This window comes from Oryza glaberrima, chromosome 5, assembly GCF_000147395.1.
Source record: "Oryza glaberrima chromosome 5, OglaRS2, whole genome shotgun sequence".
Classification (NCBI taxonomy): domain Eukaryota; kingdom Viridiplantae; phylum Streptophyta; class Magnoliopsida; order Poales; family Poaceae; genus Oryza; species Oryza glaberrima.
This window is the reverse complement of record NC_068330.1, coordinates 1,916,719-1,932,075: the sequence shown is the minus strand read 5'-3', so window position 1 is coordinate 1,932,075 and position 15,357 is coordinate 1,916,719. Positions and strand designations below refer to the sequence as shown.

Here is a 15,357-nt window from a genome sequence, read left to right as displayed (position 1 = left end):
TTTCTAGTTATATGATCCCTTCGTACCGTCAATTTCGCTGTAGTAGTAGTAAGATGTGTCATATTTTATACTTACTTTATTTTTTAATAGAAAATACCGTTGATCTTTTAACACATGTTTAATTATTCATCTTAATTAAAAAATTTATACAAATATATAAGATATAAATCATGGTTAAAGTATTTTAAGTGATAAAATAACTTATAATAAAATAAATTATAATTACGTAATTTCTTTAATAAGGCGAACGGTTAAACATGTAACCGAAGGTTAACGCTGTCATCTATTTAAAAACAGATACAGTGTTATATTTGTTTATTTTTGTAACGGATGGAGTATGGATTATGGAGTAGAGAGAACGTGACCACATGTGCATGCATGGCGGCGACTTGAGTAAGTATAGGTGAGTATCTTCAACGGTTTGACTTTGATGATTTGATCTAGCAATACTTGTTATTAATTGCCAAATTTTTTGGTTAGTACTCATTATAACGATCACAAATACAAGTTGTTGTTTTTTGCTTCACCGCAAAAAAAAAAAAAAGGTTTGTACATATAAACATGGTTAGCGCGCGCTCTATCGATTTTTTTTTTTAAAAAAACATGTTTTGTAATATTTTGATATGATGTGTGTACGACATGTAAAATTGTATGGATTAATCTACGATGGTCTTGAAATGTATTTTTTTTCCCAAATGTTACAAACTAATCAGATTTTATCATCACAGGTCTCAAAAGTTATGTCATAATTAAATCATGTCAATGTCTAAAACGGAGTAATTTTTTCTACAGGAAGTCAGGAACGATAATATTTCTTATGATATATATATATATATATATATATATATATATATATATATATATATATATATATATATATATATATATATATATATATATATATATATATATATATATATATATATATATATATCCTCGAGAATCAGGCTAGGTCAATGGCCTCATGCACGAGCCTTGGACAGAGCATCTATCTGGCTCTATCGATGTATTAATGGTGCATGCAAACTGGAGTATATTTGAAGATATTTTACCATTTTTTTTATTACACGGCAAACACACGCAACACCAACACCTAACACATACTTTAAGAGACAAAAACCAACGGTACATCTCTGATCTTACTAAAGTTATATTGAAAGTCCACCCACATGTGCGTAATATTTTACCAGTTTTTAATATCGAGGAGTTTGGCCTTTGCAATATTTCATGATCGACTTTTATGTGCTTTTACATAGCATACAAAATTTTGAAGATTGTCAGGTAGGCTCATATGGCAGTATTATATGGATTATTATCGATAACTTTCAGGATTTAGTTTGTTGCCAATTTCATGTGTGCAGAAACATATTGAGGGCTGCTATATAATGAAATCCCGTTTTCAAACGGGATGATACCGGTTAGGTATCAGGTCTAGTATCGGGTGATATATATTAGGTATTAGGCGATTCTACCACGTTTCAGATGGTACTTGCGAAATATCAAGTAATATTTATCAAGTATCATGCGATTCTTACCGCATAGAAGATGATACTTGCAAGGTATCAGGTGATACCTATCAGGTATCATGCGATTCTTACCATAAGAAGGTGATACTTACGAGATATCAGGTGATACTTGTCAGTATCACGCAATACATACCCGACGCCGATGCTGACGACCACTACCGCCCCAGCGCTCCTCCCTCGCTAGCTCCGGCCACCGCTGCTGCTCCCTCCCCGGCTTTGGTGATGCACCCTCCCCCGGCTCCGGCCGCCGCCGCCGCTCTCTCTCCCAGATCCAGCTCCCACCACCGGCGTCCCTTCCTCCCCCGAATCCGGCTACCACCACTGCCGTCCCTCCTCTCACCAGCCACCGCCGGCTGGTGGTGGGAAAGGGCTCGGAGGGTGAGGAGAGCGTGGAGGCGAGAGAGGCGGAGAAGCCGATGAGGAGTGGAGGGGAGAGGGCGGCGAGGAGTTGGTCGTGGAGGCCGTAGAAGTGGACCTCGTTGAGGAGGAGACGACGAGGAAGATGGGCCCGACGGAGGGTGAGGAGAGCGTGGAGGTGAGAGAGGCGGAGAAGCCGATGAGGAGTGGAGGGGAGAGGGCAGCGAGGAGTTGGTCGTGGAGGCCGTAGAAGTGGACCTCGTTGAGAAGGAGCTGACGAGGAAGATGGGCCTGACGGAGGGGGCATGGTCCGCGTGGATGGCGGAGAGAAGAACGGGGTCGCGCCTGCTGCCAGCTTCCATCGATGCTTCCTCTCACAGTCTCTTGCTAGTCGGTGATGATGCTAGCTGGTTATCCTGTTTGGGGGATGTATGGTATCCCGTCCCTAGCATTCCTGAACATATTTGATGTGGCAATATATTGATTTATGGGAAAATTGAAACCTGAATTACTAACAGTAAAATCTTTGACAAGCCCAAGTCATCTGCATGACAATCCAAACAGTAATTTGCAGATTTTTGTAATCATAGTTGGCCCATAGGTTGTCTGACAGGCATCCTTTTTTTTCAGTTAATCTTTAGGAGAAGCCTGAATTACTAACAGTAAAATCTTTGACAAGCCCAAGTCTTCTGCATGACAATCCAAGCAGTAATTTGCAGATTTTTGTAATCATAGTGTGTCTAGACGATTGGAATTTAATACGGTAACGTTAGTTTAACTAGAGGTATCTTAGTGAAACGGTAGGTGCAATAAAGAAGTTGTGTTTGTGTGTTAGTACGATTATTATTATGTTCCAATTTACCCATGATTTATTCACAAAGCAGGAAACATATATTTGGTAGTACTATCAAATTTCATTCTCTATGAATGGGGCCTTAATTGTCACAAGGTGCATATGTGACACATTCTAGCCCACTTAAGATTAGGCCCAAATGTAGCCTATGTGTTTTGTCTGCAAATGCAAATGCATGCTTGCGCAGGTTGGGCTTGCATATGCTAACATATACAAGGCCAAATCACTTAAACAAGCAAGGGTTAATAATCATTTTTGTATCACTTGGCTAATGGTTGATTTGTTTCTGTGGGTTGCTGAAAAATATGTGTACACCTGAGTTGATTTGGACCACAATGTGTTATAATGCATTATCCTGATAACCGGCCACAATTAACACTAATTCATTAATTAACTGTTTAATAGTGGTCTATGGCTGTTTGAACCAAATTGTGTTCTAACCAGGCTCTAGGAGAAATCTATATCCCCAGTACTACTAATCATTTTAGTTCTATAATTGATGCGTAGATGATACTGCATTGTAGTCTTGATGGGACCTAGAGTTTTTATTTTGAAGTTGTGGTTTTACCATTCTCGGTCTTATAGTCTAAGTTGTTAGCCACGCATATGTGTATAGAACATTGTTTTTCTTTTTAAAGAAAATGTGTACATCAGTATTTAAAAGATTATGTATACAACATTATTACTATTGTGTATACTTTTTTTTTGAAAAAAGAAGAGATTATGTTTACAACATTATTAATATTATACATATTGTTTTTTTTAAAAAAAAGAGATTTTGTATACAGCATTATCACATTATCTAGGAGACTACCAAGTCATTTGGTAATGTGTGCCATCATCCCGTAGTTTGTTGCAAGAGCAATAGAGACTGAGCAGCTAGCACAACCAAAATAGAGTTTTCTAATGGAGATTGAAATGAACTAATCCATGGGGGCAAACCAAACCAAGTGGCAACTTAATATAATGGATGTAAAGAAAGAACTTGATAAGGTCGGAAGTTACTTTCATTATAAAACCTGTATTTCAAAAAAAAAAAAAAGTAAAGAACAGAAGAGGAGGGGCAAAGAAAGCAGAGTCGGTGCAGGCTCGCTGAGCCTGAACTCGACCGACCAACTGGATCTTAAAAAAAAAGAAGTATATAGTAATTTAATTCATGGATCGGATGATGCAGGAATACATTATCTCTAAACCGAAAGAGGAGAGACGAGAAAAAGGGGGAAAAAAAGGGAGCAGAGAACATGGCTGCCTCGAAAACAATAATTAACCAAGAATCTGATAGATGCTCCCTCTCTCCCTCTCTCTAAAGAAAAGAAAAAGAATCTGATAGTAGATGCTATGGTAGCACAAGTGTAGTTGGAAGTTGTGAATTGAAGCTCAAGTTAAATTAAATTAAATCTCTCCATTAATCCAGCTTAAGCACCGCACATGCATTCAGAGGTGCTTTGCCGGTAAAAATGGGGATTCAGACTCGACCATGGACCGATCGATCGATCACACAAATCAACATGGAAAATCAAAACAATGAAATGGACTAGTACTAGTAAACTACTAATGCTGCTGCATTTCTCTGCAAATTTGCAACGATGATGCAATGGCTGTATGTACTCGATCCCATCTCGATCTCCATGCAATGGATGGATGGATGGATCGGCCGTTAATGGCGGCCGGCCGGCGTCAGGAGGTGGCGGCGGCGGCGGCGGCGCAGAGCCTGGACTTGTTGTCGAGCATGGACCACATGACCTGAACGTCCTCGTAGGCGCACGCCATCACGTCGCCGTACAGCTGCGACGACCTCCTCATCACCACCTCCTCCTCCACGTCGCCGCCGGTGCGCGTCGCCGTCGTCGTCGACGACGACGACGACGACGACGGCGTGCCGGCGGCGGAGGAGGAGGAGGAGTGGCGGCGCGGCTTCTTGGCGCGGTGGCGATGATGATGCTCGTCGATGCTGCCGCTGGTGTTGGTCGCCTGCTGGTTGAGGATGGTGCGTGCCTTCCTGAATGGCGACGTGATGGTGCGAACCCAAGAACCCATCTCGATCGATGGTCAGTAGCTAGCTTAGCTACTACTACACTCTCTGATTGATGATACTAATGGTTAGCTAGCTAGTAAGAGAGTGTGAAATTAACAAGCTAGGTAGCAAGCTAGAGAGAGTGAGATGGATCAGAATGTGTGTTTATATATATGCAAAGCTTGAAGAACTGAATTAAGAAGGGGAACGAATTAACAGCCGGTTGCAGTGGGTGGTGGTGATGGGCAATATATAGAGTAGAGATAGCCATGGGCGATTCTTGGATGAAGAGAGAGAGAGAGAGAGAGAGGAAGGTGGGAGGCAAGATCCGGAAGACAAGATTGGTGGGGATGCACGTTTTGCTGATGCCGCGGATCGATCAAAAATCAATCAACCGAGGTGAGAAGCCATACTATATTTTTTTTGTATTATAATATATACAATAAATCAATACATTTTTATTTCTATTATGGTACTTGTGTTGTCTGATGTCTTTAAACTTTTTAGAGTTACAAAAGTTTAATCTTTCCGTTGCATTAATTAAGCTAGTACTACACCATCACATTACAAAGTGAGAATAGAAATCTAAGAATAATACTAAGAGCAAGTTTAAGTTTAATAATATAGCCAACTATCAGCTTCAAATCATTTATAGTCAATTTAATAGCCAATTCATGCAATAGTCATCTGTAAACATATACTACATTATTAACACATAGTCTACCTGTCATACACACATTGTGTATTGGAGTCCGTGCTGCAGCTGATTACAGATCTGTAGCCCACTGCTTCTCTCTCTCCTATTTAATCTTCTTGACATGTGTTTATAGCTAGCTTAAAGACTATTATACCTGCTCTAATAATGCAACATAGTACATACTTTTTTTTTTAGAATTACATGGTACAACGCAGACACTCACAACGCATAGTAGTACATATATACTATAGGGCTTGTTTAGGGAGTTTTTGACTGCTGCAGTTTCTCCCAAAATCATAAACTGAAAAACAGTTCAGTTCTTTTTTCTAAATTTTAAGAAAGTATAATAATTGTATAATTCAGAAAATGAACTAACACAAAAAAATTGAAAACCCCGGCTTTTCTATATTCTCAAGAACTAGCTACAAACTAACTACATCTCAGAATTAATTTTAAGCCTGCTTAGACAAATCCTAAATTTTCATGCGTAGATGGAGGAGTGGTAATGTGAAAGGTGGGGAGTGCACGTGCTCGGCGGCGGTGGTGGCTTGGGCTCCGCTCAACGTTGGGTTTTTCCTGGGGTTGGGACGACAGTATCATGAGATGAGCGCGAACGAGCGGAACTGGAGAAGGCCGTGTCTCACTCTCACATGGGCGATCGATCCTCACGCAGCAGCGTCGCGTGATCCATGTGCCGTCTTCTTCCACCCAACAACTGCATGCATGTACCGTTAATTCAGAGCCCTCCCTTCATTTCCTTTCAAATTTCAGACACCAGTTTGATCGATCCATCCAACGTTGACAAGCAGCAGCTACGTACCCTCCATCTCCATGATTGATCATACAAGTGGGCTCGCTCATCATCATCAATCTCTCTCTCATTCATACGCATGATACACGTACGGCGATCAGCGATTCAGAGGTTCATTCCTATATAGTCCAGTCCAGTCCAGACTAATTCAGACCCGTCTTCTTAACTACTCTCTCCGTCCTAAAAAGAATTAACCTAGAACCCAGGGAGTACTTATGTAGACGCATGGTAAAAAATATTTGTATTTTAAAATGTAAATTGGACTTTACACCAGGTTGTTTTATAGTACTCTCTCTATCCCATAATATAAGACATAGTCAAACTTGGCACGGTCTTCAAAACTAATCTTTATCTTATAATTTATCATATATTATAAGATTTGTAGTAATAAAATTATAACCGTATGAAAGGAAATTCAAATGTCAATCCAATGATATAATTTTTAGCAAGTAAAATTAAATTCATATTATACTAAATGTTGGTCAAAATGTTTCGAAGTTAGAATCTTGAAATGTGTGGACGCCTTATATTTTGGGATAGAGGGAGTACATATTTTCAATTTACATCAGGGTATATATCAAAATAATTTTTATGTCGCACTAAATTGCGCCAAATCTTATAAACGGGTAACTTACGATCTTTGTTTTGAATTTAGACTATGCTTCACAAAGTTTCATCCATATCTTATAAAATTCGATGAAATTTCTAAAGGTTTGGATGATGTATCCTGGTGTTAAGTGAAACTTATTTGAAAGCGACCCGGTGCAAACTAAAACTATGAGCTAAACCTGACGTGAAGTGAAACTAGATGCACTTTTCCCGATATAAAGTGCAATATAGAACGGAGGTAGAATTCATCAATTATATCTTAGATAGTATATATGGCGGGTTTAAGCCTACTTACATTATTGTACTAGCCAACGTACCATATTACTTATTCTACTTTAATTTTAATTTATTGGGATATCACAAATATTACCGATCAAGAGGTGCGAGATGACTACACTAGAAACTAATCTTCACAAAGGCCATATTCATAGACGGTTTCCTATCACAATACCAACCAAAAAAATTTTCCCAAATCAGGTTACGGAATATACTTATCCCATAATATCTTTAATCAGGTTACGGAATATACTTATAGATATTATGGGATGGAAATACAAGGATGTTTATAGGCCAATTTTCCTAGCCAACATACTCAACATTTCTCGTCCGATGACGCTTTTGCTCGTAGCAATATTTCTAAGTTACTGTTAACATTTCAATCCTTATGGTTATTATTGCATACCAAATAGGCCTATGTATGATTATTATTTCTCTACTACTATGATGCAACATCAAGATACTAGCAGATACTAGATCCAGTAGTAAATTAAAACCAAAAACAAAAACAATTTCAGTTTGAAAACCGGTCTCCGCGGCGGCCGGCCACTAACGGTTTTTCAGTGTCCGGGCGGTATGGGCTGACCGTCAATAATAATGCAGCCTAATATCTTATATGAGTTATATATATCAATCTTCTGACAGAGTGCCTAATTAAGCACGCTATCAGAGGCCAAGAAAACGTTTTAAATCAATCGATTGATTAGGGAAAGGAGAACTATATACATCACTAACATGTCGGCATGTACTTAATCATGCATTGGCTCAACCAACAATTAAGCCTTCCTCCACGTGATGGCCGGTTATTTTATACTTTGAAGTAACATGTTATATGATTTTTTCTAATATCCAAGCTATGTACCTGAAAGAACACCTAATGATATACACACGCTATCAGAGGGCTTAATTACTATAAAAATTTATATTTTATTTCAGGGTTGGTTGATTAGGGAAGGGAAATGAAAACTATTGTGTATGGTGTACGCAGATACCTACATCACCTACTGGAGGATAACATTGGAGAAAGCAAACTAAATTAATTTTCTAGACAAATAGGGCAGTTAATAATCAACAGCTTGTTCAACTCCCTCTCTATGTGGTCGCTTGATCAACCAAGTAAAAGAAGTTCATCCACGTGATTGGCCGGTTAATTATTGTCAATTTCTCAAAACCGACATCTGCTGATATCCATGTAAGGCATGTGTATGTAATAATGCGGCTTTAATTTGGCAGTAACATGATCTATCATCTAGCTCCGGTGATCAAACATATGCATGTAGCACACATTCAGATGCACACATATTTTAACAAGATTGGAATCAGAATAGTCAAGTTAACAAACATCTCTGATATGATTAGCTATATATCCTATTGGCACTAGACCCTAATTGGGCAGAGTAATTAAATAAAAGAACTTATTCGTTTCAAGCATGGACCAATCACCGTTCAAGCACAGGAAATATCTCCTACTAGTCTACTACTACTACTCAATTCAGTTGGCCTGAAAAACAATAGGTTTAATAGTATAATTTGCATCACATATGCCTTCACGTGAGTAGGTGACAGTAAGCTCAGAGTGTTGAAACAATAAGACATGGAAGCAAAAGGGATTAGGCACTGCCGTCGTTACCTCCGGCCACCGTCCATGTGATGCACCGCCGGCCGGCCGGCCGATCCGTCGACGTCGAAATGACCGGCCATGAATTCCGGCCAGATTCATATACATGTGCTGCTTTTACTACCGTCGTTGTAGTCTACTTGCAGATTGATCATTGTTGTGGTCTCTGCAGGTTTGATCCATGTGACTTATCATCACCATCTGTTTGTTGCTGGTTGAATAAATTCTCAAGGCTCTAATATAGCAACGGTGCCTAACTTTTATCCAAAATGGTCATCTCTGACTCTGATATATACACTAATGCATATTAGTCCAGACATTTTTTTTTCATCTATGGTTTTTAGAAGGGCACATGCATAAACACACCGGAACAAAAATATATGCTTCGGACCTCTCAGTCTGAACATGGCTTCATGCAGATTCTTCAGAGTCCAGGGGATATGATGTGCTTGCATATGAATTCTGGTGCATGTGAAATCAGAGTTATTTTTCATCATTCATTGCATTTCCTATGCATGATCTCTTGATCTGTTCTTGCCAAATAACATTGCCTCATGCTACCAGATACATGACATGAAAAAGGAAAGGAGGCAGCTAGCTGCACAAATCTTGCAGAAAGCAAATTGTAGGAAGAAAAAGCCAGGATTCATAATGAGAAAAACATCATCTATTCACAGCCTTACCCGTTCTCTTGATGATTTTGAATGTACTACCGAAATGCAGTTTGATATATCAGCATTGTCTTTTTTTTTTTTCACCTATGAAGCACAGAGATGCTTCATCTATTCATTTCATTTTACTACTGAAAATTAGTTCAGGATCTAAATTGCAGTTTCAGTAAGCAAAGTTATCATCCAATTTCAAATGAAACTCATCAGGAAATGATACTGCCATTGTCAAAGAAGCTGTCGAATTAAGTTGTCCAGTACCCTAATGCAGCAATCTTTTATCATACATGTTTATAGTTGTTGATTTAGGAATTTCTGTTTGTGCATACATGTTTATAGGATAACAAAATGTTAATGTGAAAAACAACACTGCTACATTGCAGAAACCTGCATGTGCGCACTTCTCCTAGATTTGATAATTAATCTGGGAATGATTATAGATTTGCAGTAGTCGATATGAGTATTAAATTGCAAGATTTGCTCCAGTCCAGCAAAAAATATCTCGAGATACCGGTACCTCACGGCACCAAATCGTTTCCAATCGAACTGGATCCAACGATCGAAAACGATTTGGTACCATGAGGTACCGATATCTCGGAGTATTTTTTATTGGACTAGAGCAAATCTCATGATAAAAAGTTCAGGCAGGTTTCTGCAATTTGGTAGTAATATTGTTTCCTAAATCCCCGAAAGGGGCAAATTACATCCAAACCAGCTCTTTACAACAGCCAATTTGATGATATGATATGTTGAGGTTACGGCAACTAATCATCAGTAACCACTCGGATTTGCATCAAAGAGATACACACATATTCACTTTCAGAATCGATCTGTGAGGCCATAAAACGAGGGGATTTGGTGCGCTGACCTCGTCGGCGGAGGAGGGATGTGAGGATGTCGATCCGCAGGATCCGGCGGTGGGGGATTCTCAGCCCGCCGTGTCGCCATGCCTCCAGCGACGGCGAGGATGCCGCCGGAGGCGGAGGGGGGGGGGGGGGGGGGGGGGGCAGCGAGACTGCGAGAGCCAGTGATTTCCGGAGACAGGGACCAAAATGAAAAATCACATAGAGGGAAACGAGGATCTAAATGTAAAATAAGGACGTAAAACAGAAATTGTGATCGGAGATAGGGATTTGTTTGCAAATGTTCACACAGCCCACGAATCTACCAGGAGGTTGGGCCGTTCGATTCTAAATACAGAGGCCCACTTGTTAACTGCATATTGCGTACATGCAAACAAAGCCTTTTTGCCTTTTTTTTTGGGATTTGCTATACAACAGCCTGCTGAAATTTTTCGTCTTATCAGCTGAATTTGTGATCGTCCGATGTGTTCCAAGATTCGTTCTCCCCTTATCGGGCCCGCATAAGCTACTGGGCTGAGACCCGTTTGTTGCATCTGAACCTAACCTGGTGATGGAGGCGAGCTACACGCTGCATCAGCTCTCCTGCTTCCTTCACATCCACACACTCGCAGTCATAGCGAAGGGAGGTGTTTGGATCGCCGGCGGCGATGCGGCGGCGGGACCATGACGCGGCTGATGCCCTCGACATCGCTCTCTCCTCCGGCGGATGGAGCCCTTGATGTCGTCTTCTCCTCCGGTGGACTTACAGCCCGGCACAAAGGAGGGTGTAATGCGAGCCCCTCTCCTCGCCAGCCGCTGCTCCGATCCAGCCGCCTGCTGTTTTCCCTCTAGCCCTCCTTCCGCCCGCGAACCTCGTCTCGAAGGTAACATTCTGCGTGGAGATCCTCCCGCACTTTGTTGATTCAATTCCCCTTGTTGCAAACCTAATTCAAATCCCTCCTTCTATAGAGGCGATGCAGTTTGTTAAATTGGATTTGTTTGCTGCCCGTAGAGTGCTAGTAGCAGTTGATTTTCAAAGAAGAGAAGAATCTCCCCGCAAAAAAAAAAAAAGAAGAGAAGAATCTGGAGCGCTCCTGTGTAGCAAGGCTGGCTACACATGGAGCTATGAATCCTACGTGCTTGCTGATGCTGCTGACTCGTTTGTTTGCTAATAAAGTGGATTTGTTTGCTGATGCTCCCATGGATACTTAGTTTAGTTAGAACTTAGACATAGCATGTATCATCTATTTGATGTCAGCTAGTTTTGCTTTTCATTGGAATTCCTTAGTTTGGTCAAGATTATTCCCTATTCTGATTCCGTTGCACATTTTGTCTAAAAAGATTTGGAATTTTGGTAATAGATGAAGTAGCAGAAAGTTATGATATGTGCTTTTTGAGTAATTAGCTGTTTTTTGCGTCCTGATCTATTTCAATATGTGAGCAATTTTTTTGCATTTTTGCGGCCATATAGATCCATATTTCTGTCATTGTTTTCAATCAAAACTAAAAGGGTATATGGCTGTGGGACAATGACAAATCTTAGATGATTTTGTAGACTAAGAGGTGAAGGATTCAACCGTCATTTTGTAATTTTGTAAGCTATTAACAGTACATGGTTTTGTTATTTTTGTCAGTAATTAGAATGCATCACCTCACAATTTTAAGTGAAGAGTACTTAGTTTTGTCAGATTTGTGAATTTTGTAGTTTTGTCAGCTACTAAACATGAATTTGTTAGTTCTTTAAAAAAAAGTCATATTTTTTATTTGGCAGCATCTCACATTTTTAAATTTTGTCATATTTGTTTTTGTTTTTGTCAATTTTTAAAATTTTGCTACATATTTCTATTGTGTTCCATATTTTACTAAAGCTTTGCCCGGTCTATAAAGCTTTGCTGCATCTTTGTCTTTGTATTTGTTTTTGTCTTTGTCTTTGTCTTTGTCAACTTTTATAAAATTTAGCTACATATTTCTATCGTTTTTCTCTGTAGGAGTTCAGAGCAAGAGGAGCCTAGGGGCCATGGCCAACGATGCCTTTCTAGAGACCCAAGCAATTCCAAATGTGCCAAAGTGAGCAATTCCTATGTGCTACTTCACATTGTGCAAACTACAGAGGCAAGACTATTGTTCAAACTGTTTCTGTTCAAATGTTTCTGTTCAGACTGTATCTTTCAGTTTCCGATATGCCTGACCATTTCTAGTAGAATCTAGAGTTCTACACACTTCCGGTTCTGCTGTAATTAGCGTTCAACAAATTGACTCAAGATTGTAGCAAACACTGCATACCATTCATATATCTCCAGAAAAAATGGCAGCACATTTTTAGTTAGTACAGTTCTACTAGCTGTATACAGTTTTGTTATTTTTGTTTTCTAGTTCAGATTAAACCTAACTTATACCTAACATAGCTTTGTTTTGTGATCTGCTACTATAGCAAAAAAACCTCAAGAGCCATATGTTTTGCCAATTTTTAAAATTTTGCTACATATTTCTATTGTGTTCCATATTTTACTAAAGCTTTGCCCGGTCTATAATTTTCTTAGCATATTTTTAGGTGCAGTGAGTACTGAGTAGTTGTGTTAGATGCATATATGCAGTGCCGCAACGTGTTCAAGTTCTAAGCTACACCAGCTGATTCAACTCATCCCCCAACCAGTAATGAAGAGTTTTGTTAGCAAAATGTGCGTGGGCAACAAATTCTCTAGTAGCAAATTTCAGTCATCTAATTGAACATGAGCAGACTTTTGTGCTTATTCGTTGGACTTTTACTGGACATAAAACTAAAAGGGTTTTCAGGAGTACAACATAAAAAGAGTACTGCAATTAAGAAAGGATTGAAGTTTATCTACTATATGGTCTTGTAAAGCAGAGATTTTGGGAGTTCGATATTTTAGGATGCAGAGGCAGAGAACTCCCTCTTGTACTTTTAAACCCTTCATTTTGCCGACTGCAGAGTGTCTTGTGAGCTTAACTTCGGCAGTAAAGTATTTCTTTCCTTTGCTCCCAGCTCTCAGGATTACTTTGCACCTTTGAGGTGCAGTTCTTCAAGTGTTCTACCCTGATACACAGTACTTGTTCCTTCAGACAAGTCTATCTTTTCTACTAAATCGTACTTTGTGTTCAAATCTGATTCGAACATGCAAATCTCATTATGTGTCAAATGCAAATCTCAGCACGACCCAGTGGTCATTGTTCATTAGTAAAGAGAGGTTTCCAATTTTGTGATTTTCATGCTTTTCTCCTATGCCTTTTTGTTGATGCAGGTGTTAATATACAGAAATGAGGAGGAAGTAGGGATAAAAGTTTTATGTCCTCATAAAGTTGGTTGTAATGTATATACTGGTTGCATTTGATTTTGGCATTTCCCTTGACCAGATACTTTTTGAAAGGTCTGTATAGATTATAGTTCAAATCTTTGCTAAATAGTGCCAAGAACCTGTGCCCCCCAGGCTCTAGGCTTTTAATTTTCAGAGGAAAATGTCCTGGGCTCTTTTCCCGCCTCGCGGTCGAGGAGGGTGGGGCCGCCGCGCTCGCCTCCGACGAGGCCGATGCTGTGTCGTCGTCGCCGTTCCTCTGCCGGGTGGGCGGCGCCCGACGGGGGAGCCTGCGCGTCGCTCCTCCCCCGCCGCCCGCCCGCGCGCCGCCCGCCCCCGTCGTCCGCCCGCGCGTTGCTCCTTTGCCTCGTGGGCGGCCGCTAGTGGAGGAGCCCGCCCGCCGCTCCTCCCCCCGCCGCACGCCTGCAGTTCCTCCCCCACCGCTGCCGCGTCGCCCGTCGCCGGCCGCCGACGCCATCCTCCTCCTGCCGGTTGACTTACAGAAGGGAGAGAGGGAGATGAGGAAGGGAGAGATGAGGAGAAAAGGGAGAGAGAGGAGGCTGATGTGGCCGCCTGACATGTGGGGCCCACGTGGGTCCCGCGCTGACTCAGCCGCCACGTAGGATAAAACCGGGGTCAAAACCACTAAAGGACCTATTGTGACCGGTTTTGGTTAGTTAAGGGATGCTGGATACCTGGTTTTACGGTTGGGGGACGATTTTGTAACTCGATGACAAGTTGAGGGAACTTCGGTGTACTTTTTCCTTTCTTTTATGTAGAAAACTATAACTGGGCTCTTTTCTTTTAGGACGGGCTGTGGCCCTTTTTGGGCTCAACAAAAGTGGGACAAAGCCCACAATCCAACCAACAAAAATGGGAGTATTGCGCCGTACGCGAAGTAGTAGAATACTGCACGATGGGTGGCACACGTTTTGATCGTACTGATTAATTCTGTACTCCACCAGTCCTGGAATGTAAGAACATGATGGATTCAGATATGATCGACTGCATATATATGCACAACTGCAAGTATACAAAATTAATCGAAATTAATTTTTGACGACTTGCAATTAGCTAGCTGTAAATAGGATCGCGACCTGTTGCGAAATTGCCTGTTAATAACATACTCCCTCCGTCCAAAAAAAAAAACTAGTACAACAAATCTGAACAGAGAGTTATCGGTCACATCTCCTTCTAGGTTGAGCTTTTTTTGAACGGAAAGAGTATGATGCTAGTACTAATCTTATTGCGTAACTCACCTCTTTCAGGACCAAATTTTCTTTTGATCAATATATATATATGCATGTTTGTTTGCCGAGGCTCTAACTTTTAATTTTATTTTCAAGAGCTGGATCTAGAGTGAAGTTGTAACACAAACTAAACCCATTGATCAGCTAGCTCGACTCTCATTTTTAATTGAAGCTGAAATAATTTGGCTAGACTAGAGAAGAGATAAAGCTGTAGGTTGAAGCTCTGCTTATGTACAACAAAGTAAAGTTGTTGGTTTTCTATTGATGTGTGGAGGACAAAGATATGTCCTTGGTTGTAGTAATGTAATGTAGTGTGCGGTCAAAAGCAATTGAGGTTTTCTTTGGCCAAATTAGTAATTAATAAGAACTTGGTTAGTACCGAAGCTACACAACATAGTATTCTAGACATACGTTAAAACCAATGACTAAGTTGAAGTGGTTTAGCTTAGTTGGTTACTTACTACCTCTGTTCAGAAATATACATCTAAATTATCCAAAAACATAAATCACACACTTCTCATATCA

At 40.3% G+C, this 15,357-nt stretch overlaps 1 protein-coding gene and 2 long non-coding RNA genes across 5 annotated transcripts; 1 reads left to right on the top strand and 2 right to left on the bottom strand.

Annotated features, from left to right (window-relative positions):
• Positions 1–4,118: 4,118 nt before the first annotated feature.
• Positions 4,119–5,420, bottom strand: LOC127772812 (probable glycosidase CRH2). The gene has a single exon (XM_052298789.1). The coding sequence runs from the start codon at positions 4,771–4,773 to the stop codon at positions 4,414–4,416; it is 360 nt and encodes a 119-aa protein (XP_052154749.1). The 5' UTR covers positions 4,774–5,420; the 3' UTR covers positions 4,119–4,413.
• Positions 5,421–8,549: 3,129 nt separating this feature from the next.
• LOC127772813 (uncharacterized) lies at positions 8,550–10,413 on the bottom strand. The gene is made up of 2 exons (XR_008017471.1): positions 10,298–10,413; positions 8,550–9,223 (listed from the first exon to the last, which is right to left on the bottom strand). It is a non-coding gene; the product is annotated as an uncharacterized LOC127772813 (long non-coding RNA).
• Positions 10,414–10,844: 431 nt separating this feature from the next.
• Positions 10,845–12,585, top strand: LOC127773936 (uncharacterized). Of its 3 annotated transcripts, none has more exons than XR_008017684.1 (2): positions 10,845–11,155; positions 12,260–12,585. It is a non-coding gene; the product is annotated as an uncharacterized LOC127773936 (long non-coding RNA). The 3 variants fall into 3 exon arrangements; XR_008017686.1 differs by having other exon boundaries at positions 11,284–12,585; XR_008017685.1 differs by having other exon boundaries at positions 11,241–12,585.
• Positions 12,586–15,357: the final 2,772 nt, after the last annotated feature.